The sequence below is a fragment of the Cucurbita pepo genome, chromosome 1 (assembly GCF_057944985.1).
Source record: "Cucurbita pepo subsp. pepo isolate OVF chromosome 1, ASM5794498v1, whole genome shotgun sequence".
Classification (NCBI taxonomy): Eukaryota; Viridiplantae; Streptophyta; class Magnoliopsida; order Cucurbitales; family Cucurbitaceae; genus Cucurbita; species Cucurbita pepo.
In genome coordinates this window covers 3,495,544-3,520,678 of record NC_141798.1, presented here as the reverse complement: position 1 = coordinate 3,520,678, position 25,135 = coordinate 3,495,544, and the positions used below count along the sequence as shown (strand labels likewise).

The window sequence follows — 25,135 nt, the reverse complement described above, 5'->3', positions numbered from 1 at the left end:
TTTGTTTAAAATTCCAAATTTAACACTCAGTTTCTTGCATTGCATCATTAGCAATCATGAGCTTCTTCCTATGTTTTTTCTTTCACTCCTTTTAAATTGGTGAAGTTTTTGAAAAAATAAAATAAATTTAATCTCTCAATATATATAAATAATTTAGATTTTAATATAAAGCATCTTTTAGAAAAGTCAACTTTAAAGATAAAGCGTCTCGATTCTTCCATCAATTTCATTAGATTTCGCATCTACCATTAAAAGATATGGAGCTAAGTTTGTATTGTTTTAAATCAAGAATGTTGGTATATTGATTTTTGAAACTTAATTTGCAAAACAAAATTAAAATAAAAAACCAAAAAGAAAAGTTACCCATGAAGAAAATAAAATTAAAAAAAAAAAAAAAAAAAAAAAACAAAAAAAACGGAAAAATACACATGTGAGAAAACCCTAAAAAGTTGGAAAAGATGGTATGGGAGTGATGGAAAAAGGAGTAGGTTCTAGGAATCACGTGAAAGCAAAATGGAAGAAAATAAGAAGAAGAGAAATAGGGCATTAGGGCATTAGGGCATTAGGGCATTAGGGTGGTGGCAGCACCAGTGGACTTTAATAATTAATAATCTCATGCCATAACACAATAGGGTATAGCATTTTCAGCACCTTCATAATTATTAACCACCAAGGTCGATCTAAACATATTCAACTGTTTTGTGTTGGAAGAACAGAAGAAGAGAGAATTATGTGAAAATCTTATGTTTTTTTTGGGTTTATCTTGTTTGGATAGAGCAACTCTTCTGAAAAAGCTTCAGGATTTGTGTGAATCCTTGGGCTAAGCTTGTATTATGACATAAATAATGATGAAACAACATAGTTTCTTGAGATTTTTATTTTCAGTTCATGAATTATTGACCATATTGGGATTGGAACATTTTGAAATTGGTAAACCTACAAGTCTAAGGACTGTAAATTCTCATAGATTATGATGAAAAGCATTACAAAGTCTACAATTAACAGTATGTGTTGTGTTCATCATCATTACAACACACAAACACACAAGTATTTTAATCTAAATGCTTCAATTCCTCAAAACCCATTCTTAAGTTTGGGAATCCAAGTGAGTTGACAGCACTGCCAATTCACTCCTTATGTAATAATTGAACCCAAACCCTCCAAAATGGATAGCTTTTGGGTATACAGTTTGAGCCAAGAAATGGTAGGACTTGGGGGGGAGGAGAAGCACTATTGTTTGGGGGCCAACTCTTTTCAGCTCTCCCATTATGCCGTCTGGCAATGCCCCTTCAAACTTTAACATAAACCAACCATTCAACAAATTTCACTGCGTTGGTCAGACCCCATTTTTAAGCAATAATTATACATTCTTACACTTTGCATTATTGCATTGTATTGTACCAGAGATGCCTCAAAGTGCAATTCAATGTGTCTGTAGGTAGCAGGTCAACTTTCAGATTCAGGGTAATTCTTAAAATTGAGCGAAACTGGTTTTTTATTTTCAAAATAAAATCTATTTTTGACACCTAATTTTGTGAGAACATGGGTAAAATGTCCTTTATGCCCCTACAGCGGATAAACTATGAGCCTCTCTCGTTTCCGCCCAATTTTTTCTCCTCTCCTTTGTTTCTTGTCAATAAAGAACAAGAAAATCCGATTCAGTCGAAATTTCTCAGATTTCAGAGCTTTTCAATTCCAAAATCTTCAAGATCTTTCAAATTTGGGCTTGTGGGCGGCGGAAGAGTCGTCGCCGGCAGTGGATACGTCTTGGTGAAGGAAGCTGGGAGGAGAGGCCGGAGAGGTAGGAAGAGGTAAAACGAGAGAACTAAAATTTCTCCGCTACTGGTGCAAACCGATGAATTTGATCGGTTATCGGTAGGTCGTTCACACGATCTTTCTTCACCAAAATTGTTCCGGTAGGTAACTTCTCTGAAAATCTGTTTTGTTCTTCAATTTCTTGCAGTAGCTTGCTTGTTTTACCAGTTTGATTTTCCTGGATGTTTGGGAGTTGAACAGCCTATTTTGGTGCTTGTTTTCTGCGATTATCTCAATAAAGATTTCAGGGGATTAGCTGAGATTATGAAATTGGGATTGTTAAGCCTAGGTTAATTTTTAGTTGAACCTCTGTCAAATTGAGGGTTTTCATTTCACTTCAGGAAGCATCTTATAACTCTGGAAATGGAATCAAGTAATGACCCTGAGAATCAAATGATGATAGAAGGAAATGTTGTTCAGAAAATGAAAATTGATCCGGGGAGAGCTCGGTTTCCATGTTGCATTGTGTGGACACCTCTTCCTGTTATTTCCTGGCTCATTCCTTTCATTGGTCACATTGGTATTGGCAGAGAGGATGGAGTGATCTTGGACTTTGCAGGCCCCAATTTTGTTTGCGTGGACAACTTCACATTTGGAGCAGTCGCACGGTATCTTCAAATCAACACAGACAAGGTAACTTTCGATAGGAACCTCTTTCCCTTTTGAAGTTCTTTCGCTCACACGACTGATTTGATTGTTATCGGCTTCCAGTGCTGCATCTCAACTCATAGAAGTGAGGATGAATTCAGGGAAGTTGATAATGGTAGAGAAATATCAACATGGGATGATGCACTGCGGAGGAGCACTCAAGAGTTCCAACACCGAGCCTACAATCTCTTAACTTGCAATTGTCATTCCTTTGTTGCTAACAATCTGAACAGACTTGGGTTTGTCACAGGTGGATGGAATGTGGTAAACCTTGCAGCTCTGATGTTTCTCAAGGGTCGGTGGGTCAGTAAAGGAGCTGTGATCCGGACGTTCTTACCATTTGGTGTGGTATTCAGTATAGGAGTTGCTATGGGGGGTACTACATTCCTAACTTTCTTGGCATTCTTCACTTTCTTCCTGGTTGGTTGGTTCGTTCTTGGTACTTATGTCTTCAAAAATTTGGTTCAGTTGTAATGTTTCTACAGTTTTTACAAATTGAATTCTGTGATTTGAACGGAGGTAGATTCATTTTTCACAAAAGTTCTAACGTGTCTAGGCGATGTTTCTACAGTATTATAAAGAATGTTTTGTTCTCTTCCCCGACCAATGTGTTATCTTATCGAAGATTTATGCAATCGCTGGAATGTATAGCTTTGGATAGACGCATGTTTGGTTTCTTTGTTTTTGTTCTTTCTTCCACCAACACAATTTTCTTTGGAATTTTAGGAAATAAAGCTGGAAAATTAAATGACCATAATTATTAGGAATATATATATATTTTAAATAAAATGTATCCCCGTCAATCAAGCTTGGAATATGCCAATCCCAAATTGGAAGTGCCCACAGAATTTTGTAATGTTAAATTATTAAATTAAATAAATTTCATATTTATTTTACACTTTTAATTTAAATTTAAACTAAATTAAAATGATTGTTTTATTAATATTTTTTGAACACATAAACATAGTATTTCAATATTGGTGGATAAATGAAGTCCAACGTGTTCGTTGACAACAATCTGTTTCTTGAAGTATGTCGAATAAATATCTCTTACGTGTAGAAATTGAGAATTTGAGAAGATGGAGGACCAAAATGAAAATATAGGAATTTTTTTTTTTTTTTTTTTTTTTTCTAATTTAGAAAGGTGGTAATTTTAAAAGGAAAAAAGGAAGATATTTAAAAAAAAAAAAAAGAAAAGAAAGGGGGAAGTAAATGGGAATGGAATAGGGTGGAGAGGAAGAGTGGGGAGTGGCGTTATAAGGCGTGGCCGGTCCACTTTGTCCCTTTCGTCAACATCATCGTCACATTTCGCATTAACTCTTTTCCTCCCTTTCTCTCTGCCATTGCGGAGCCAAACCCAAGCATGACCAGCTCCTCCGACTCCGCTCGTAAGGTTGTCCCTTTTCTTCTTCCTCATAATCATCTTTATTCTCATCGCCATCGCCATCGCCATCGCCATCGCCGTGTTTCATTCATCAATTTACTCTCATCTGATTCTGCTCTCCTAACTCTTCCTTTCGTATCTGATTTGATTCCTTTTCCAGGCTTTGAGTAAGATTGCTTGCAATCGGCTTCAGAAGGAACTGGTCGAGTGGCAGGTTAACCCTCCCGCTGGTTTTAAACACAAGGTTACCGATAATCTCCAGAGGTATTGCTTCTTCCCCTTTTCTCGTAGGGTTTTCTTTAATTCGTATTTTCTGTTTATTTGCCTTCTGCGTCATTGTTAGCGCTCTGGAAAGTAAGAAAAAGGCTGGAATTTGATGTAATAGCGTCGAATTGGTGTTGTTGGGTGCCTTGGGGTGGGGCTTAGTTTAGGTTTGATTGTGTCGTGCTCTCCCTATTATCGACAGTGGAGGTTCTTAATTTTTTTCCTTTGAAATCGAAGTGAGGTTTTCTTGTTTCTGTTCTTTGTCTGTAGTGTGTTCTGAAAGGAAATTTACTATCTGCTTTTAGTAGGAATTTGACGTTCATTTTTGGATTTATTTTATTTTATTTTATTTTATTTTGTTGGAAGATGGGTGATTGAAGTCAACGGAGCTCCGGGAACTCTCTATGCAAATGAAACCTACCAGCTTCAGGTGGACTTCCCTGAGCATTACCCAATGGAAGCCCCACAGGTGTATAAACATAATCATTGAATTCTGAGATCATTTCTTCCATAATCCTGTGTAGTGTCTAAATTTATTGATTGTTGTGTGTTTGATTTTGTATACCGGTTTCATAACAGGTTATATTTCTGCATCCAGCCCCTCTTCATCCTCATATCTATAGCAATGGTCACATTTGTCTAGGTTGGTATATGGATAATTTTCTATTGCTTGTTCTTGTTGGATATTCTTTTCTTTGTGTCTATAGATTTCTTTGTGGTTATATCGTTTGCTTCACCATTTCACTCTATTTATGAGATTGCAATTAGGAAGGAATATAAAGTTTATATTCTATTGCTTTCTTCACTCTATTGTTTATGTTTAGATTTTTTTTTCCATCTACCCTGTTTGAGCCTAATGCATTCTATAAGGAGTTTTGTTTTTAGTATTTGTGTCAGGGGTCACACTTCAGATGGATGTACAATAATAGTAATGGTTTTTAATTGAATTCGACCCAAGAAGATATCTCAATTGGGGACGTTAATAGATTTTTTACCATACAGTGGCACGTTGCATGTAAGCTTATCAGTGGTTCATCATGGAGAACCTGAATGATTTAATGTTACAGAAAGGTTTTGATATATATCCTGTCCTATTAGGACAACGTGTTGCTTACCTCTATTATGTTTAAAACTTTTCAATTACACAAAATAGAAGTATAAACTAGTCTTGCAATGAAAAATAAAAGAAAAAGAAGAGGAAGTACTGTTTGATATTGGATTCCGTTCTTTTTGTTAATAGCTAGTTTGTATGGATGAAAAGATCCTCTATGCTGAAAAGTTATTGCAGGATGAGTGTTTATCATGGTATTTACTAGGTGTTCATTGGTCGGGTTTGTTTTGAAATCTTTCAACCATTTGGTTATATGTCTATATATGTAATGAATAAGAACAGAACCATACTGCTCAACACTTAAATCCAAAACAATACCAATTCATCCATCAATATGTTTCTTTGTATCATTCATAACTTCTTTCAATTGTTTGGGAAACTTTTGTTTTTCCCCCCCGAATGTTATGTTTGCTGATTGAAATGAAATATAAATACCATAAAGTTCATCAAATCTGCAAAATGAATAAAACTAATTTCTATTACATGTTAGATTGTAATTGTTTTATAACCCAAGCCTTTAAAACTTGACTTTAGATTTTGCAGGGCATCATTATTCATGTAATATTTTAAATTATTTAGGTGTAAACATTCGTTCATTTTAGCAATCTAAGTTTTATTAATCTGTTTCGTTTGGTTTGCTTTAGACAGAAATTTGTCAAGCTGAACCAAACTATCATTGCTGGTTTTGTTTGGTCTGAACAAAAGGAAAGGAATCTCAAACCAAGCCAATTTAGTTTGGATCATTGGTTTGGTCTTGAACACCTCTATCATTTGCAATGGATGTAGTTTGAAGGTGAAGTTAGAAATATGCTTTCTGCAACTTGCTAGTTGCTCAGATGCACATTACCTGCGAGATTGAGATGATGTGTTTTCTAATAATTTAATATGTTGGTGTTAAAGTTTCGTCTTGCCTTTTCCTCTCGTACATGTTTCTAACTATCGATACTGTTTGTTGCTCGTGCTTGTTTGAGTTTTGAATTCTATCCTAGTCGTGTATATCTATTGTATGGCTTTATTTATGGTCTATTATTGGCTTTGTCTGAGTGCTTTAGTTATCACCTCCATACCAACACTGACCATTGTTATTTCCCTTCACTCTGAAACCGTGTAGATATTTTATATGATTCATGGTCGCCTGCAATGACTGTAAGTTCTATCTGTATCAGCATTCTCTCCATGTTGTCGAGCTCGACAGCAAAGGTCTGTTACACTTCATGCCACTTTGATCCTATTGTATAATTAATATGTTTTTCATGGAGGTGCTGGTAACGAAATTGTTAAGATATAACTTGTAAGGACGTGTTGTGTGTACTAACTCCAACCAGAATCCTTCTCTGATAGTCTAATGTTTTCTATTGCAGCAACGCCCTGACGATAACGACCGTTATGTAAAGAATTGTAGGAATGGAAGATCCCCGAAAGAGACGAGGTGGTGGTTCCATGACGATAAGGTGTAACAACATAAGATCTTCCATTGTTATGCCTGTGGCTTCCCTTGTTTGTAAGGTGAAAGAAGTAGAAAGTGATTATGGAAAAAGAAAACCAAGTAAAGTGGTAAGGCCTGGCATTTGTAAAGGAAGATCAATTTATGTTTCTTACTAATGTCTAAAGAACAACTTCTCTTGTCCTTTCTTGGGGGTGGGTTATCCTTCCTGGATGAGAACCTCTTCTTAACAAATTTATAAATCATCAGTAATGCCTCCTTCCTATTACATCACACTGTGTCTTTAATAGTTTCAGTGAATATTATGATTTTTTTATAAATAAATCTTCATTGGATGTAAATTTCAAATACTTAACACCATATAATTAATAGTACTTAACAAGTACTTCATAGAAGTACTACTTACCTCCTGTAGAACTTCTTTCTAGTAGATGCGTCTTAAAATCTGATGTTGACGATTATATGTAATAGATCAAAGCAGACAATATTTGCTAGTTATGAGCTTAGGCCGTTACACGTAGCTCAACAGAAATAGATCGAATTTATTAAAAAATGGCTCGAAGGGCTCAGGTGCAAGGAACACAGAACAACATTGAAAACCATAACACAAACATTCAAGAATTTGACAAAGAAAAACTAAATGAGAACACACTTCAGATGCAATACATTAAAAAAAAATCTTGATCGTCCTAATTTTTGTTTACTCTCCTGCAGTTCTTTCTGATCTCACCCCTTGAACCTGTGAGAGGAGAAATGTTCCCCATCTTAACCATGGACTTAGCGAATTGCTCAAAAAAGAGCTCTGAATTCTCTGCATATGTCCTCACCAACTCCGCTGATTGTTGGTTCTTTGTCAAGAGGACTTGATCTGAGTTTAGCAAACCCTTTCCAGCCAAAAGGTTCTTGAAGTAATAGTTGTCAAATTTGGTCGGGCTGACAAAGTCCAAGAAAAATAGGTTCTGATCACCCCCTGATCTCGGGCATCGTCCGCTCAATTCAGCAGCGTACGTTGGATCGAGTGAAGGGTCAGGCTCAGCATTGCCAGATTGGTTGTAAAGCCGTTGCCTGAAGCTGGTGCATCGAGAGTTTCCAATAGTGTGGCTTCCTGTATTCATTTATTAACATAGTTGATAAGTTATGATACATTCAAGCTGGTGCTGGCTCGTAAAAGCTAAGGGAGAGAAGTTTTACCTGAAAGAGCGACAAGATCAACAATATCAAGGCCTTGTCTCATGAATCTTGTGAGAATGGTTTGGAATGTGTTGTTTGGAGCTGGGATGTGATTGTTAGACCCACTTAGACTTGCTCCTCTCGAGTCCCTCCTTCCTAGTGGGACTTCCCAACTGGGTCCTCCTGTCTTTATCACACAAACTCTCAGCTTAAAACAAAACAAATACGACTGACTAGTCCTGCAAAAGTTAGAAGCCTTACTACGACGGTGGAGTCTCTTGAAGCAATGGCCAAAATATCAGCGCAAGAAACAGTTTGTGGACACTCCTTTTCTAAGGCAGATTTGATCTCATCAATCACTTCAAATCCTCTAGCAGAGTTCCTATTTGGATTGGACCTTTTTTCGCTAGCAATTTTCCCACTGCTATCTAACAACAGTGAAGCATCACAGCCCTGAAAATTATTTGTTGTTAATGACAAACATAATGCATCAAAATTATGTTTTTTAAGAAAAAAAGAAGATGGGTATTAGATAGTTAATGTGAATAACCTTGACAAAACAATCATGGAAATGAAGCCTAATCAATGAAGCAGCAATCCGTGGTTCCTTAGCAAAAGCCTTAGCCACAATGGACTTCACAATGTCTTGAGCCATTGGACAAGAATGGTCATAGAATTGAGGATACAAATAACCGCCATAACCATTGCCGCCGCCAGGTCTGTGAGAGAAACAAACCGAAGACAGAGCAAGAAGAACAAAAACAAAGACAAAGCTTGTTGACGGAGCCATAATGTGTGTCAAGAAGTTGTAGAAAACACCTCGACAAGGAAACTTACAAGGCTTGCTGCAATTAAGATTGGGAGTGTCAATTTATAGAGAGGGACTGTTCGTGGAATAGTCTTCTCTAAAGGGAACTCATAATCAAAGGAAGCCAAAAAGTTGGATTTGGTGGCTAACTATTAAAGCTTAACGTAACAAATAAATAAACAAATAAAGAAAGAAAGGATTTTGGAGTTGGTAATTTTGTATGGACGAGTCCTTGCTAGGCGTTATTGAACCGGTCATTGTAGTTGGGAAGCTCTAGCAACTTAGCGGTTCTAATTATTTGATAACTTACTTTTCTGGTCAAACAAGAATTTCTACTAAACTTTTAAATTTATGTTTATTTGACGATGGAAGATTTAAGAGTATATGTATTGAATCGGAGAATTTTGTTTATATTTGGATGGATTAGTTGAATAGTAGGGTGGGTGGGAGGATGGAATTAAACCAAGGTTGAAAGTTGAAAGAAATGGCATTTTGAATAGTGATTTAACTAAACCAAAAGGGATTTGGAGGAAAGCAGTTGAATGTGCCCCCACTTTTTGGTGTATTCCCTTCAATTTCCAACAATTATTAGTACAATCATATAAACCAATTTGGGGTTATCTTCCTTTGCACCCCATCAATCTGATTTAACCCTTAAACACACAATTATTATAATCTTACGTTTTTTCTTCTTCCATACATAAATAAGAACCTTCTGAAAAACTTTGGCATCTTTTTGGCTGTATGCTCTCGAGCTACTTTGGTGAAATTATGGACGATAAAGATGTAAGAACCAAAGAAATTTACGGTGCTTATTACTTAAGTTAGGTCGGGTTGATATCCTTTTCAGATCCAAAGCAACTGTGTTTTGGACTATAATTTTTTTTTTTAAAATTCAAACTCTTATTAAATGATAAGCAGAATCCAATTATAAATTATTTAAGTTTGGATAATTTATGATATTACTTCAAATTAATTGCTACTATCATGATATTACTTATTCAAGGACTAAGGACTAAAATAATTGTCGAGGGAATTAGAGGTGATCGGCCCAAACTCTTTGTTGGAGGGTGAAAGTTGAAAAGGATGATTGTACCAAGATTTGCGCACGCCAGCTGTAATAAACTATGAAAAGTATTGAACACCACACCACACTTTTTTTGTTTTTTTTTTTTTTACCCATTTAATGAATCATAAAACTCTTCAATTATTGCATTCTAACACAACACCACATGCAAACTTTCCGCCACCTCCAAATTCTTCTTCTTTTTTCTTTTTCTCAATTCAAAAAAAAAAAAAAAAAAAAAAAAAAAAAAAAAAAAAAAACCGACACTATCTTTATGTAATGTCTCATATTCAATATTCGAAATCTAGATTTGACACTTGATGTCTCCAATATTCTCTTTACATTTTATCTTCACAGACCAACACTGAGTTCTTTTTGTATGGTTTGAAAATTTCTAGAGAGATCACCCAAAATAGAATTACTTCAAGTAAAATAAACTTAATTATGGAATTTCTATGATTGAGTTATGAATAAGGAAGGTGTATCTTGTTGATGTAGTAGTGACTTTAATTCTTTTAAGTCATTTTTAGTCATTTTATTCTCAAGATTGCTCTCATTCGGATGTAGTTTTGGTTAATTCATGTATTATTTTTAAGTGTCACCCCTTGAAAGATTCATTTTAAAGGAAGTTGTCTAAGACACTCGTCTTACAATGCTCACCCTCATGTGACACATGTATGTGCTACAAGGTAACTCACTTGGCTACAGGGCTCATACCTCCACCAAGGTGCATTTTGAGGCATTTTTTGTATGGAAGAAGTATACATGATTTTGGTGAATGGTCATACAATCTCGTGGAAAGTTCATCTGGTGTTCGATCGACACCAAATTTGACGAGCATTCATGTTTCATATGGGTAGACATGCATAACTCCAAAACCACTCCTTCCAAAACCCCAACTTTTGAGAACCCTACTTGACCCTTTATCAAGTCTATATTTGTCCCTCGTTTTGACATCATTGCCTCTGACTTGCTTATACCTCAGTGTGGCTTCAATGCACATTTCTTTAGTGTGTTAGATAATGCACTGTACTTCTCATTATGCATTATGTCACTGGTCTGTTTTAACCATCATGTGTATAAACGGGTGTGACTTGAGGTTTGACATTTTTCATGTCATTGTGTGAGGGTCACAATCTATTCTTAGACTACAATTATGATATCCTCCCCCACTTAAACTTGTCATCGTCTTCGATGATTTTCTCGAAAACACAATCATTTTATGGATGGTGACGGTTGACACTAAGAGAGATATTTTTAGTGACTTTATTCCAATTTGTAAGTGCAATGGAGGTCACCAATGACCAAATCATGAACCCCAATACACCAAGCAAGCAACCCGTTTATGGGCATTTAGGATTAGAATATGAAATTTTATCCTCTCTCTCTCTCTCTCTCTCTCTCTCTCTCTCTCTCTCTCTCTCTCTCTTAAACTAAACTAAAATATTCAGAAAGGGTGGCAATGGTTGGGGAAAAGACAGTAAGAGGAGCACTCCAATGGGTACAAAAGCTGAAGATAAAGGATGACACATTAAAGTGAGCCCACGTAATTGGCCCTTCCTCTCTACACTCCCTGCTATCTGATGTCCAACTACATTAGGATTCCCACTTTCTTTCCTTCTTTCCCATTTTTTCTACCTACAAACTTGAGCAATCTTTTCAACATTATTTTAATCGTAAACACTTTCATTCATAGTGTTTAATGACACAAATCTTGTTTTTTCTTATTTAAGTAAAAGACCATTAAATGAATAAGTTGAGTGAGATTCTTCATCCCCTTTGAAGCATCCAAGTTTTTTTTCCCAATCAAACCCCCATTCCCAAAAGTCCGATCAAACCACCACCGCCGCCGCCGCGAGATGTTTTCAACAAAAGAGATGCCATCGCCACAGTCATTATTCTCAGCCTACGCCTCCATGGCTGGGTCCCTAATGCTATTCCGTTCGATGGCCAACGACCTCATCCCAGCCCCTGTCCGCTCATACATTGGCGCCGGAATACGCCGCTTCTTCAACTCCCACTCCACTTCTCTGTTCACCCTCATCATCGAAGACACCAACGGAATGTCCCCAAACCAAATCTTCGACGCCGCCGAGACCTACCTCTCCACTAAAATCACCTCCGACACTGCGCGCCTCCGCATCACCAAAACCCCAAGAGATAAACACCCAACTCTCCGCCTCGAAGCGGGCGAGAAATTAACCGATTCCTTTGAAGGAATCTCCCTCTTATGGACCTTCAATTCCCACGGTCAAGACAAAAACCTCCAGGCCCCCAATGACATCACCACTCTGTCTCCACTAAAAACAGAGCGCCACTACTTCGAGCTGAAATTCGACAAAACCCACCGACGCAAAATCATCAATTCCTACATCCCCTTCATGCTCGAGCGCGCACTGGCCTTGAAAAACGAAGAGAGAGCTCTGAAAATGTACACGATAAACAGCTCCGGGTGCTTCAGCGGGAAATGGGAGTCGGTGAATTTGGAGCATCCGGCGACGTTCGAGACGGTGGCGATGGAGGCGGAGGCGAAGAGGAAGGTGATTGAAGATTTGGAGAGGTTTCTGAAGAGGAAGGAGTTTTATAAGAGAGTTGGGAGGGCGTGGAAGAGAGGGTATTTGTTGCACGGACCGCCGGGGACTGGAAAATCAAGCTTGGTGGCGGCCATGGCTAATTACTTGAAGTTTGATATTTATGATCTGCAATTGGCGAATGTTCATCAGGATTCGGATTTGCGGAAGCTGCTTTTGACCACAGGGAATCGGTCTATCTTGGTTATTGAGGACATCGATTGTACTGTTGAGCTGCCGGATCGCCGGCCTGGTGATTGGTCCAGGAATCCTTCTGAAATTCAGGTCACTCTGCTCTCAATTTGTTTTCAGTTTTCACAAACTAATTTGAACAAAAATAAATTAAAACTTAAATTTGTGAAATGTAGAATTAGAAAGTTGGTAGTAATTTAAGTTTTAATTTGGAGTTAATGAAATGTAATATATAAGTAAAATTGTTCCTCAATGCCATTAATTAGAGTGTAACTCACAGTTTTTAAAGGTCAAGTCTCCACCGTCCTTTTCAGCATGCCAAACTTTCACATGTTTATTTTAAATACAAAGTGCTCTCAAAAAAGCGTAATTACAGAAGACTTAGTGGAGGATAATTTTGATTAATTAGACCATCTTGATCCAATTTGTTATTTATATGATCCAAAATCACATGTAATTAATACAAAAATGAGGGAGGCGTGGGGGATATTGTTGTAAGTAAATCAAATCTTGTTTGTGCAGCTCACATTGTCAGGTCTGTTGAACTTCATAGACGGGCTATGGTCCAGCTGTGGTGACGAGAGGATCATAATCTTCACGACCAACCACAAGGACCGCCTGGACTCGGCGCTTCTCCGGCCAGGGCGAATGGACATGCACATCCACATGTCCTACTGCACCTTCCATGGCTTCAAGCTTCTGGCCACCAACTACCTGCAAATCCACACCACCCACCGCCTCTTCCCGGAGATTGAAACCCTTCTTGATGCCGCCGAGGTGACGCCGGCAGAGATCGCGGAGGAGCTGATGAAGAGCGAGGACGCTGAGGTGTCCCTTCAGTGCGTCGTTAAGCTGCTGAAGAGGAAGAAGCTGGAAGAGGAAGAGAATGGAAATGGCGAAGAAGAAGAAGAAGGTAAGTTGAGAGCGGCGAAGAGATTGAAAGTTCAGGCGAAGAAGAAGGTGGCGGGAATGGTTACCAGAAGCAGTCAAATTGTTTCACCTTATTTTATTTCAGTTCAAATTGTTTGGGTGTTTTTTTTCTTTTTCAATTTAATAGTTATTGTTTAAAAAAAAATCAATTAAATACAACCTCAAATCAATTCTAATCAAGTTAACTAAATAAAATAGTCCTTATACAAACTAACCATAATAAAAAAAAAAAATAAAAAAGTTTGGACATAATCTATTTAAACTTAAAAAAGACCTCTTACAAAAATAAAAAATAAAAAATACATTTACTGTTATTAAGTTTAAAAAATATTCATAAACTTTCAAAGGATAATATTAAAAAGTTTAAATATAATTTATGAGATGTCCAAAATATTAATGATAAAAAAATTTGGATACAAGGTTAAAAAGTTTTAGTTGACATCCGTAAAAAGAAAAAAATTAAACTTGTTATAAAAATAAAATGTGTTAGCGTTTTAAAAATTATACAATACTAATAATAAGGTAGGTGTGTTTTTGAATTTTTTGAAGTTAAAAAAAGATAAAATTTGGAAGTATTTATATTAATTTATCATCTCCCTTTCCTAATTGGAAATTTAAAATCTCCTATTCCTTATGGTGATTGGATTGTTGAGAAACTTATATATATATATTGATACGTATGCCTCTCTTCTACCACCAAGTTCTTCCAAATCCTGAGCTTTCATTCCTTTTTCTGTTGTGCTGTGTTTGCTACACTCTCTTCCCTCAAACAATTTCCCCCTTCTCTCTCACTTTACCTCATTTCATTGCTACATAAAAAACACAGAGGAGCCTTCACTCTTTGGAACAAATCATTCTCACACTTTTTCCTTTCTCAATCAAAACAGTTTCAACCAGTAAGATCAAATTCTAAATTTTTTTTTTTTTTTTCTGTTTTGGATGATTTTTTGTATTTGTGGTTACTAAAATAGTTCTTGAATTTGAAGGAACATGGCAACACCAGTCCAGCCACCAAAAGGATTTAAGTCAGCCGGAAAACATTATTACTCAATGTGGCAAACTCTGTTTGAAATCGATACTAAGTATGTACCAATCAAGCCTATTGGACGAGGATCTTACGGTGTGGTGTGTTCTTCTACCAACCAACAGACCAACGAAAAAGTGGCTATCAAGAAGATTAAAAATGTGTTTGAGAATCGCTTCGAGGCATTGAGAACTCTTATGGAGATGAAGCTTTTGAGGCACATAAGACATGAGAACGTGATTGCTTTGAAGGATGTGATGATGCCCGTGCATAGAAATAGTTTTAAGGATGTGTATTTAGTTTACGAGCTCATGAACACTGATCTCGATCACATTATCAGATCGTCTCAGCCCCTTTCAAATAATCATTGCAAGTATTTGATGTATCAGGTATGGATTCTGTATTCAATCTGTCTGTTTTCTTTGAAAATGCTTTATTTTTTTTTGTTAAAACGTGAGCTTGTAAGGAAAAGAGAAGATATGGGGTAAGAATTTGATGTCATGAAATTTTTGTACATGAATTTGATGTATTACAGCTCTAACTAAGTTCTGATTCTAATATTATTCTGTATTACAGTTGCTTTCCGGCTTGCAGTATCTTCATTCAACCAACATTCTTCATCGGGACTTGAAGCCCGGAAACCTCCTCGTCAATGCTAATTGTGATATGAAGATTTGTGATTTCGGGTTAGCACGAACGAGCAAAGGCCAGGACCAAGCCATGACTGAGTACGTTGTTACTCGCTGGTATCGTGCACCAGAGCTTCTCCTATCCTGTAAGAGCTATGGGACTTCCATTGATGTGTGGTCTGTGGGATGCATCTTTGCTGAGATTTTGGGTCGGACACCTATCTTCCCTGGGACGAATTGCCTCAACCAACTAGAGTTAATCATCGAAATTCTCGGTAGTCCAAAAGAAGCAGATATCGAGTTTATTGATAACCTAAAGTCCATAAAGTTCATCAAAGCTATGCCTTTCTCTAAAGGGGTACAATTTTCAGATCAATATCCACAAGCTGAACCTTTAGCTTTAGACTTGCTACAGAAGATGCTTGTGTTTGACCCGAGGAAGAGAATTACCGCTAATGAAGCACTTCAACATCCATACATGTCCGAGCTATACGACACAGAATTCAATTCTACAAATGAGATTCCCTTCAGTCTCGACATCGACGAATCACTTGATGAGCATGAGATCAGAGAAATGATATTGACTGAGATGCTCTATTATCATCCTGAAACTGCTCCAACGTAGACATACAATTAAGTTGGAAGAAACACTATGTTCGACATGCTATAATCTAATGTACTAATTCATCAGTATAGGGACTTTGGTTAGCAACATTAGTATTAAATTGATTAAAATCAAATCAATATTGTAATGTTATTTTTAAGGCTAAAATATTAACTGATGGAATATGAATACTTAGCTAGATTGGGTAGAGTCCAATTAAAAATCTAATGTACATATTCCGATTATTTTGAATTAAGTTAGGTTAGGCTGGGCTAGACTTACATTAATTTACAAATTTAATCCTATTATTTTTATAATTAAATATCAAATTTTAATATACTTATATTAATTTATAAATGTAATCTTATTATTTTTATAATTAAATATCAAAATTTAATATTTCAAGAACATGTCAAATTTTGAACACCAAAATTTGTTGGTTTCTTTTAAATTGTAATGATTATATATTATACATCTTATTAGATATAATTAGTTTATTGCATGAATGAATGAAGGAAACAAAATAAAAAAGGAACTATAAAATATTAATTTTAGTAAATCTTATGAAAACTCATAAAATTTTCTCTTAATTCAATGAATGTAGCCATTATAAAAATTCAGACTTTAATATCTAAATTTTCTAAGTTATAATGTTTTTCATTAAAAGAAATTTATTAAATTTTTTAATTTTTTTCTTAATCAATAAATAAATAAATATGGACTCCTTATCAAATTATTAATGATAAATTTAGGAGTAAAATTTGTAAATTATATTTTGTACAGCTAACCAAGAACAAAACTTGCATTTTAATGTTTTTAGTTTTTTCTTTTTCATTTTTTAATAGAAACTTCGTATTCAAATTGGATCAAAATCATATATATATATAATTTTAAATTTTAATTAAGGTGGCATATTTAATCATTATATTAAAAGGTTTAACAAATTATAAGTGATAAAATGTGGAAAACTTAGTGAGTTATATTAATTTGATATATTTATGGGATGAATGGGGTTGATGGGAATATTATAAATAATACAATATTTTTAATAATATTACACATTTTTCATATTCTCCTGCACATAATTTCCTTTCTAGTTTTCTCATAATTCTTAATTATTTTATTCTTTATTAACAAATCAAATTTGGTTATCAAAAAAATATGGATCTCAATAGATAAAGTGGAGGATGATAGATATGTAACATATAAAATAGATGAGGTATATAAATAAATTTGTATTATATCTAAATGAGAGTCTATAGCTATTATTTATATCAAACGAGATGTACATAGATTGAGAATCTTCAAATTAAGCATGTTTCTCGAAACAATGTTGTATTAAACTATATGCTATAAAATTTTCTAAAAAATCTTTAATACGAGTAAGTAACTTTTACTCCATTTTTTTATTTACTCTATTATGCTTTGCATTTTTTTTTTTTTTAATATTGTAGAGATATCATTTTCGGAGTATTAATCCAGTACTAATGACTTATGTTTTCAAACATTTTATATTATATTTCTTTTCATGTATCAGACCTATATGAAGTAATTATTTCAAAAATTAAAACATTTTTTCTCTCTACAATAATTTGTTGAGCGTAAATTTTATTTATTATTAAAAAAACTTAAAAAAGAAAATATTTTTATGAAAATAAAGGGGGAGAAATTTGATGTCTGACACAATAAATTAAACCCACTAATTCCAAAATTAGAAAATAGGGTCAAAACATATTTCAAAATTTTAAAATAAAAGTTTGGATGGTCCTAATCCAATGGCCACTAAATCGAGGGCTCTATTGACCCACCAACCCCAACTTTATCAAATTTGCCCCTTTTTTGCCCTTTTGGATCCGTTCTTCTTTGAAAATTTATGACCTTTCGATGTCTTGCCAAATCTTAATGATAATACTACATTAAACTGAGCATCTCATCGTTCATACTCACATGAGTTGTTGTTGAATATTTTTAGGTTAAAATAACATTTTGTTCTGTCTATTTGAAACTTATTTGATGTTAGTTTATATATTTTTCAAATTAAATATTATTTAAGATTTGTATCATATTTAGAATTCGGATTCTGTACCTGATGGCTCTAGGATTGTCATACATCCTCACAAACCAATACAAGTTATTTCTGTATGTTTTATTCTCAGTATTTTAGTAAAATTCATAAGAGGTCACCTTACATAGATTGCTCCAAATAAAACACGTTTAACTATGAAGTTCCTATGATTAAGGTACTTGAGAGGAAGATCCACCTTGCTAATATAGGTAGTAACTTTCGAATATTTTTTAGTCATGCTATCTTCATGATCGCCCTCATTTGTATGTGATCTCAGTTCATTCATGTAACTCTCATTTACTTAGGTGTCATATAATAGATCTCTCAATATTAAATTTTATGTCTAATAAATATCTAGATTTTAAAAAATGATTCATTATAAAATTGAATTTTGTGTTTAATAAAAAATTTATTTTTATATCTAATAAGTCTTAAATATATATATATATATATATATATATATTTTGTTATAAATTTGACAAGTTAATTCTTTAATCACAAAAACATTTTTTTACCTTATTTAATATTTTAATAGAGAAATGTTGATTATGTGTTAAGCTCGTTTTTAGCTAATCCACCTAGGTTAGGTTTTAATGGTGTCATTATAATTGAGATTAATAATTTTAATTTGATAAAAATTAAAATATAAGATTAAACTTGTACAAACTACAAATTAAAAGTGATTTTTTCTTTATGTTAAAAGAAAGTGATTGGGTTCCATTTGCATCTCTAAATGAAAAGAATATTCCAATTTTAGCATCTCTGATCAAGAATATTCCATTTCAAGGGATTTGTGGATGAACAGAAAAATTTACTGCTTATTTTCATTTATAACTAATTAACCTACCTATTAATTAACATAAATTATTTAAAAAGCAATGGTTGAGAAAAAGTCAAATTTATTTATCCACCAATAATAAATTATCCTTTCAAGATTGACGATTTAGATTTAAATCTTGATATTCAATTAATGTGGATTATGGGCTAATTTTGAATTGAAAATAACTTTTTGTTTTTACAGAGACGTGAGTTAATGAAATTCTTATTTGAGAATATAATTGTATTGTCGTACAAGTGAAAAAATTATAAAATTAGAATAAAGTTTTTGATTAGCATCATAATCAAAGCTTTAACTAAGTTTACTTTTTTAATTTATAAATTAAAAAAGTCTTAAATGTATAACTGGCCGTTCGAGTTCGTGAGCAGCATTTTTGCGCGTGGGAGTGAACGTGAGATGACTCATCCCCCCATTTCCACTTTTTCTTATTATTTAATTTCTGACCAACCAACTTTTTTTTTTTTTTTTAATATTGGAAAAAAAATTAATTGTTTTTTCATAATTTTCCTTATATAAAAATATAACCTAATTTGTTATGATATAATCAACAAATATAATAAATTAAAAAAATTATTTTCTATAAGATAATTCTAAAGGACTCTGGAAATAAATAAAAATTAATAAAAGAATTGGGAAACAAATCTTTATAATTATAATTATAACTATTATACTTATATATTATTGTTATTATTTTTTTTATATGACGCAACAGAGCAGCTTCGCTCATTTCCTGATTATTTTATTTACAATGGGCGTTTTGGTTTCTATAAAATCCGCTCCCATTCCTTCCCAAAACCTCTCCTCCTCCATTTCCTCTCTTTAATCTCTCTGTTTCTCTGTTTCTCCTCTGTTTTCTCCCCAGATTTTCCCGAGAAAACTTGCAGGTGTTTTTTAATGTTTCCATTCTTGTTCTTTCATGCTTTGTATTCATGTCTCCTGTAGTCAGTGAGATCCTTCTCTCTGGTTACATTATCAACTCCACTCTCCGCCGCCGCACCCATCTCGTTCAATCTTTGTCTGTTGTATTCCTCTACTGGTTCTACGTCTTTTCATGAACTAGCCTCCCATTTCCCTCTTTCAATCTCCTAAATTTTCCATTAATCGGTCGAAATTACCATCTGGGTTCTTTAATTCGTGCCATTTCAAGCAAGACCCATATCGAATTTTATCCCCTTTTTCCAAAAGAAGAGACTACCTACCTCCTCTGTTTAAGACACGATCGGATTCAATGGCGTCTCCGGTAGGAAGTTCATCAGGATCTCCGAGCTCCGACGAAGATCTGCGACTAATTGTAGATCAGAGGAAGAGGAAGAGAATGATATCGAATCGAGAATCGGCTCGCCGATCTAGGATGCGAAAACAGAAGCAGCTCGACGATCTGACGGCTCAGGTGGGCCAAATCAAAACAGAGAATGAGCAAATCGCCGTCAACATCAATTTCACCACCCAACTTTACCTGAATCTGGAGTCGGAAAACTCGGTGCTCCGGGCACAGATGGCGGAGCTCCACTACAGATTAGACTCGCTGAACGAAATCATAAACTTCATAAACTGGAGTACTAGAAACCCGTATGATCCCGAGCATTATGGGGAAGTTTCTGGCATTGATGGGTTGGTTGATTCTTGGGGATTCCCCGTTCTCAACCAGCCAATCATGGCCGCTGGTGACATGTTCATGTGCTGAATCAAAAAAATGACAAAAAAAAAAAAAACGAACAAAAACAGGGTGGTTTCATCATTGTTATCGGTACTTGGGATTGTTTAATATGGATAATGTTCTACTTTGAAATGTAATGAATGTACCTTCAATGATAATTATAAGTTTAATTGGAAAAATGGGAGGCCCCATCCATTGTTGTTTTACCCATCTGCTCAATTTCCTAAGAAAAAAGTAATTAATTGAGATAACCTTTGAGAAAAAGTTTGTAAAAAAAAGATAAATTTTTAGAATGCTTTATAGCATTTTGGAACCAAAAGAGGGGCCTTTATAGCAGTTTGAAGGGTCCATTTTGTAGGAAAGGAGAAATAAAAGAGCTAAAAAAATGAACATTATTGAAGAGAGAGGAAAGAAAAGGATTTATTTGGTCATGAAATGATTGGTTGGCGTGTTCTTGGCTTTGGCTTTGCATGGAAATATATGTATATATAAATATATATATGTTTCTGGACAAAATAATGCAAAATTGATTGGAAGTATTAGGTAAGGAACAAACTGGAATAATTGGAGCGCCCAAGTGGAGGAACCGAACACAAAATATTATTCCAATTATCAATTATAACATTATTGAAACGATGATGATGCAACACCAAAACTCTGATCATCTTACCCACTCTTTTTTCCTTCTTCCTCATCCCAATATTAAATAAATAAAACAAAGTTTAGCCACAACATACAAAAATTATGATGTTCACTCTCTTATGATTTTGTTTTTTAATTCTACCATTTTTGTGAATTGAAGTTGAATAAAGTCAACTCTACTTGTTACTCCATTGTTTTTTGTTTTTCCTTATTTTTAAGATCTACCAACAAGTCAGGATTGTATTTACACTTCACTACCCTCCATCACGCGTAAAAAAATGTGATTAATTTATTTTAATTTAACAAATGGTGTTTGAAAATATATATTCATTTTTAAAAAGTTAGGGTAGGAATATCAATCATTTTTATGTTTAATATAATAGTATTCATATTCAAATAAATTATTATTACAAGTAGTTGAAGGATATTTTATTACTCGAACAAAAGAGAATAATGAGGTAAGAATTTCCAGAAGAAAAAAAAAAGAAAAAAAAAAAAAGAGGAAGTTGGACGGTGAGGGGCAGTCGATCTGTGTAAAGTTAGGGGTCATAACTATTAATTAATTATTTTAAGCTCACGTAGTGAAGTGTGATTAATTTATTAATTAATTATTTTAAGCTCACGTAGTGAAGTGTGATTAATTTATTAATTAATTATTTTAAGCTCACGTAGTGAAGTGTGATTAATTTATTAATTAATTATTTTAAGCTCACGTAGTGAAGTGTGATTAATTTATTAATTAATTATTTTAAGCTCACGTAGTGAAGTGTGATTAATTTATTAATTAATTATTTTAAGCTCACGTAGTGAAGTGTGATTAATTTATTAATTAATTATTTTAAGCTCACGTAGTGAAGTGTGATTAATTTATTAATTAATTATTTTAAGCTCACGTAGTGAAGTGTGATTAATTTATTAATTAATTATTTTAAGCTCACGTAGTGAAGTGTGATTAATTTATTAATTAATTATTTTAAGCTCACGTAGTGAAGTGTGATTAATTTATTAATTAATTATTTTAAGCTCACGTAGTGAAGTGTGATTAATTTATTAATTAATTATTTTAAGCTCACGTAGTGAAGTGTGATTAATTTATTAATTAATTATTTTAAGCTCACGTAGTGAAGTGTGATTAATTTATTAATTAATTATTTTAAGCTCACGTAGTGAAGTGTGATTAATTTATTAATTAATTATTTTAAGCTCACGTAGTGAAGTGTGATTAATTTATTAATTAATTATTTTAAGCTCACGTAGTGAAGTGTGATTAATTTATTAATTAATTATTTTAAGCTCACGTAGTGAAGTGTGATTAATTTATTAATTAATTATTTTAAGCTCACGTAGTGAAGTGTGATTAATTTATTAATTAATTATTTTAAGCTCACGTAGTGAAGTGTGATTAATTTATTAATTAATTATTTTAAGCTCACGTAGTGAAGTGTGATTAATTTATTAATTAATTATTTTAAGCTCACGTAGTGAAGGTGTGATTAATTTATTAATTAATTATTTTAAGCTCACGTAGTGAAGGTGTGATTAATTTATTAATTAATTATTTTAAGCTCACGTAGTGAGGTGTGATTAATTTATTAATTAATTATTTTAAGCTCACGTAGTGAGGGTGTGATTAATTTATTAATTAATTATTTTAAGCTCACGTAGTGAAGTGTGATTAATTTATTAATTAATTATTTTAAGCTCACGTAGTGAAGTGTGATTAATTTATTAATTAATTATTTTAAGCTCACGTAGTGAAGTGTGATTAATTTATTAATTAATTATTTTAAGCTCACGTAGTGAGGTGTGATTAATTTATTAATTAATTATTTTAAGCTCACGTAGTGAAGTGTGATTAATTTATTAATTAATTATTTTAAGCTCACGTAGTGAAGTGTGATTAATTTATTAATTAATTATTTTAAGCTCACGTAGTGAAGTGTGATTAATTTATTAATTAATTATTTTAAGCTCACGTAGTGAAGTGTGATTAATTTATTAATTAATTATTTTAAGCTCACGTAGTGAAGTGTGATTAATTTATTAATTAATTATTTTAAGCTCACGTAGTGAAGTGTGATTAATTTATTAATTAATTATTTTAAGCTCACGTAGTGAAGTGTGATTAATTTATTAATTAATTATTTTAAGCTCACGTAGTGAAGTGTGATTAATTTATTAATTAATTATTTTAAGCTCACGTAGTGAAGTGTGATTAATTTATTAATTAATTATTTTAAGCTCACGTAGTGAAGTGTGATTAATTTATTAATTAATTATTTTAAGCTCACGTAGTGAAGTGTGATTAATTTATTAATTAATTATTTTAAGCTCACGTAGTGAAGTGTGATTAATTTATTAATTAATTATTTTAAGCTCACGTAGTCAAGTGTGATTAATTTATTAATTAATTATTTTAAGCTCACGTAGTGAAGTGTGATTAATTTATTAATTAATTATTTTAAGCTCACGTAGTGAAGTGTGATTAATTTATTAATTAATTATTTTAAGCTCACGTAGTGAAGTGTGATTAATTTATTAATTAATTATTTTAAGCTCACGTAGTGAAGTGTGATTAATTTATTAATTAATTATTTTAAGCTCACGTAGTGAAGTGTGATTAATTTATTAATTAATTATTTTAAGCTCACGTAGTGAAGTGTGATTAATTTATTAATTAATTATTTTAAGCTCACGTAGTGAAGTGTGATTAATTTATTAATTAATTATTTTAAGCTCACGTAGTGAAGTGTGATTAATTTATTAATTAATTATTTTAAGCTCACGTAGTGAAGTGTGATTAATTTATTAATTAATTATTTTAAGCTCACGTAGTGAAGTGTGATTAATTTATTAATTAATTATTTTAAGCTCACGTAGTGAAGTGTGATTAATTTATTAATTAATTATTTTAAGCTCACGTAGTGAAGTGTGATTAATTTATTAATTAATTATTTTAAGCTCACGTAGTGAAGTGTGATTAATTTATTAATTAATTATTTTAAGCTCACGTAGTGAAGTGTGATTAATTTATTAATTAATTATTTTAAGCTCACGTAGTGAAGTGTGATTAATTTATTAATTAATTATTTTAAGCTCACGTAGTGAAGTGTGATTAATTTATTAATTAATTATTTTAAGCTCACGTAGTGAAGTGTGATTAATTTATTAATTAATTATTTTAAGCTCACGTAGTGAAGTGTGATTAATTTATTAATTAATTATTTTAAGCTCACGTAGTGAAGTGTGATTAATTTATTAATTAATTATTTTAAGCTCACGTAGTGAAGTGTGATTAATTTATTAATTAATTATTTTAAGCTCACGTAGTGAAGTGTGATTAATTTATTAATTAATTATTTTAAGCTCACGTAGTGAAGTGTGATTAATTTATTAATTAATTATTTTAAGCTCACGTAGTGAAGTGTGATTAATTTATTAATTAATTATTTTAAGCTCACGTAGTGAAGTGTGATTAATTTATTAATTAATTATTTTAAGCTCACGTAGTGAAGTGTGATTAATTTATTAATTAATTATTTTAAGCTCACGTATTGAAGTGTGATTAATTTATTAATTAATTATTTTAAGCTCACGTAGTGAAGTGTGATTAATTTATTAATTAATTATTTTAAGCTCACGTAGTGAAGTGTGATTAATTTATTAATTAATTATTTTAAGCTCACATAGTGAAGTGTGATTAATTTATTAAAATTACTACATTGGAAAATTTGATTTTATACTCCAAATTTCAACCTACTACAAGCAGTCACCTCCCTTCCTATTTTTACACGCATGGCTTGATGACTTCTCACACACATCTTAGATCCCTTTGGATTGGCTTCTTTTTTTAATTAAAATACTCATAACTACCATTATTATACACTAATTTATTTACGTAAATTAGTAACTTTAAATTTATATTTAAAACTCTATAACATGTGGTGTTTTAAACTATACTCATGTGTGAATGTATTTTAAATTATACTGGATTAATTGCACTATAGGGTTATAGGCAAGATGACCTCCCGTTTGGTTTGGAATCAGTTTTATTTTATGTCAATAAAATTGGTAGTGTGTTTTGGGACTCCATTATAGGCTAGGTGTCCTCGGGTTTAATTAGGTTTACATGTTAAATAATCCTATTTTAAGTATGACGTGTTTTATTATCACTATAGTTTGATTAGGGTCATAGTACTCAGTGTAACCATTCAAGTTATCTTTGAACTTTTCTTTTTAGCTTTCCCATATTATAAAACATGTCTATTTAGTAA

At 32.9% G+C, this 25,135-nt stretch overlaps 5 protein-coding genes and 1 pseudogene across 6 annotated transcripts; 5 read left to right on the top strand and 1 right to left on the bottom strand.

Moving 5' to 3' along the window:
• Positions 1-1,595: 1,595 nt before the first annotated feature.
• LOC111787761 (protein RTE1-HOMOLOG) lies at positions 1,596-3,063 on the top strand. Of its 2 annotated transcripts, none has more exons than XM_023667836.2 (3): positions 1,596-1,916; positions 2,157-2,448; positions 2,527-3,063. In XM_023667836.2, the coding sequence occupies exons 2-3, from the start codon at positions 2,179-2,181 to the stop codon at positions 2,935-2,937; spliced, it is 681 nt and encodes a 226-aa protein (XP_023523604.2). In that variant the 5' UTR covers positions 1,596-1,916; positions 2,157-2,178; the 3' UTR covers positions 2,938-3,063. The 2 variants fall into 2 exon arrangements, with proteins under 2 accessions (XP_023523604.2, XP_023523670.2); XM_023667902.2 differs by having other exon boundaries at positions 1,600-1,920.
• Positions 3,064-3,697: 634 nt separating this feature from the next.
• On the top strand, positions 3,698-6,934 carry LOC111778286 (putative ubiquitin-conjugating enzyme E2 16). Its single transcript, XM_023658010.2, has 6 exons — positions 3,698-3,856; positions 4,008-4,111; positions 4,478-4,580; positions 4,691-4,754; positions 6,334-6,422; positions 6,584-6,934. Exons 1-6 carry the CDS (start codon positions 3,827-3,829, stop codon positions 6,677-6,679), a joined length of 486 nt encoding a protein of 161 aa, XP_023513778.1. The 5' UTR covers positions 3,698-3,826; the 3' UTR covers positions 6,680-6,934.
• Positions 6,935-7,188: 254 nt separating this feature from the next.
• On the bottom strand, positions 7,189-8,698 carry LOC111805865 (peroxidase 72). The gene is made up of 4 exons (XM_023691136.2): positions 8,387-8,698; positions 8,098-8,289; positions 7,858-8,023; positions 7,189-7,771 (listed from the first exon to the last, which is right to left on the bottom strand). The coding sequence occupies exons 1-4, from the start codon at positions 8,624-8,626 to the stop codon at positions 7,356-7,358; spliced, it is 1,014 nt and encodes a 337-aa protein (XP_023546904.2). The 5' UTR covers positions 8,627-8,698; the 3' UTR covers positions 7,189-7,355.
• A 2,541-nt stretch (positions 8,699-11,239) lies between these two features.
• On the top strand, positions 11,240-14,315 carry LOC111787945 (AAA-ATPase At5g17760). The gene is made up of 3 exons (XM_087127200.1): positions 11,240-12,565; positions 12,995-13,457; positions 14,290-14,315. The coding sequence occupies exons 1-3, from the start codon at positions 11,570-11,572 to the stop codon at positions 14,313-14,315; spliced, it is 1,485 nt and encodes a 494-aa protein (XP_086983326.1). The 5' UTR covers positions 11,240-11,569.
• A 77-nt stretch (positions 14,316-14,392) lies between these two features.
• On the top strand, positions 14,393-15,680 carry LOC111777202 (mitogen-activated protein kinase homolog NTF3 pseudogene; annotated as a pseudogene).
• Positions 15,681-19,357: 3,677 nt separating this feature from the next.
• LOC111809671 (bZIP transcription factor 44) lies at positions 19,358-20,425 on the top strand. Its single transcript, XM_023696086.2, has one exon. It carries the CDS (start codon positions 19,791-19,793, stop codon positions 20,244-20,246), a length of 456 nt encoding a protein of 151 aa, XP_023551854.2. The 5' UTR covers positions 19,358-19,790; the 3' UTR covers positions 20,247-20,425.
• Positions 20,426-25,135: the final 4,710 nt, after the last annotated feature.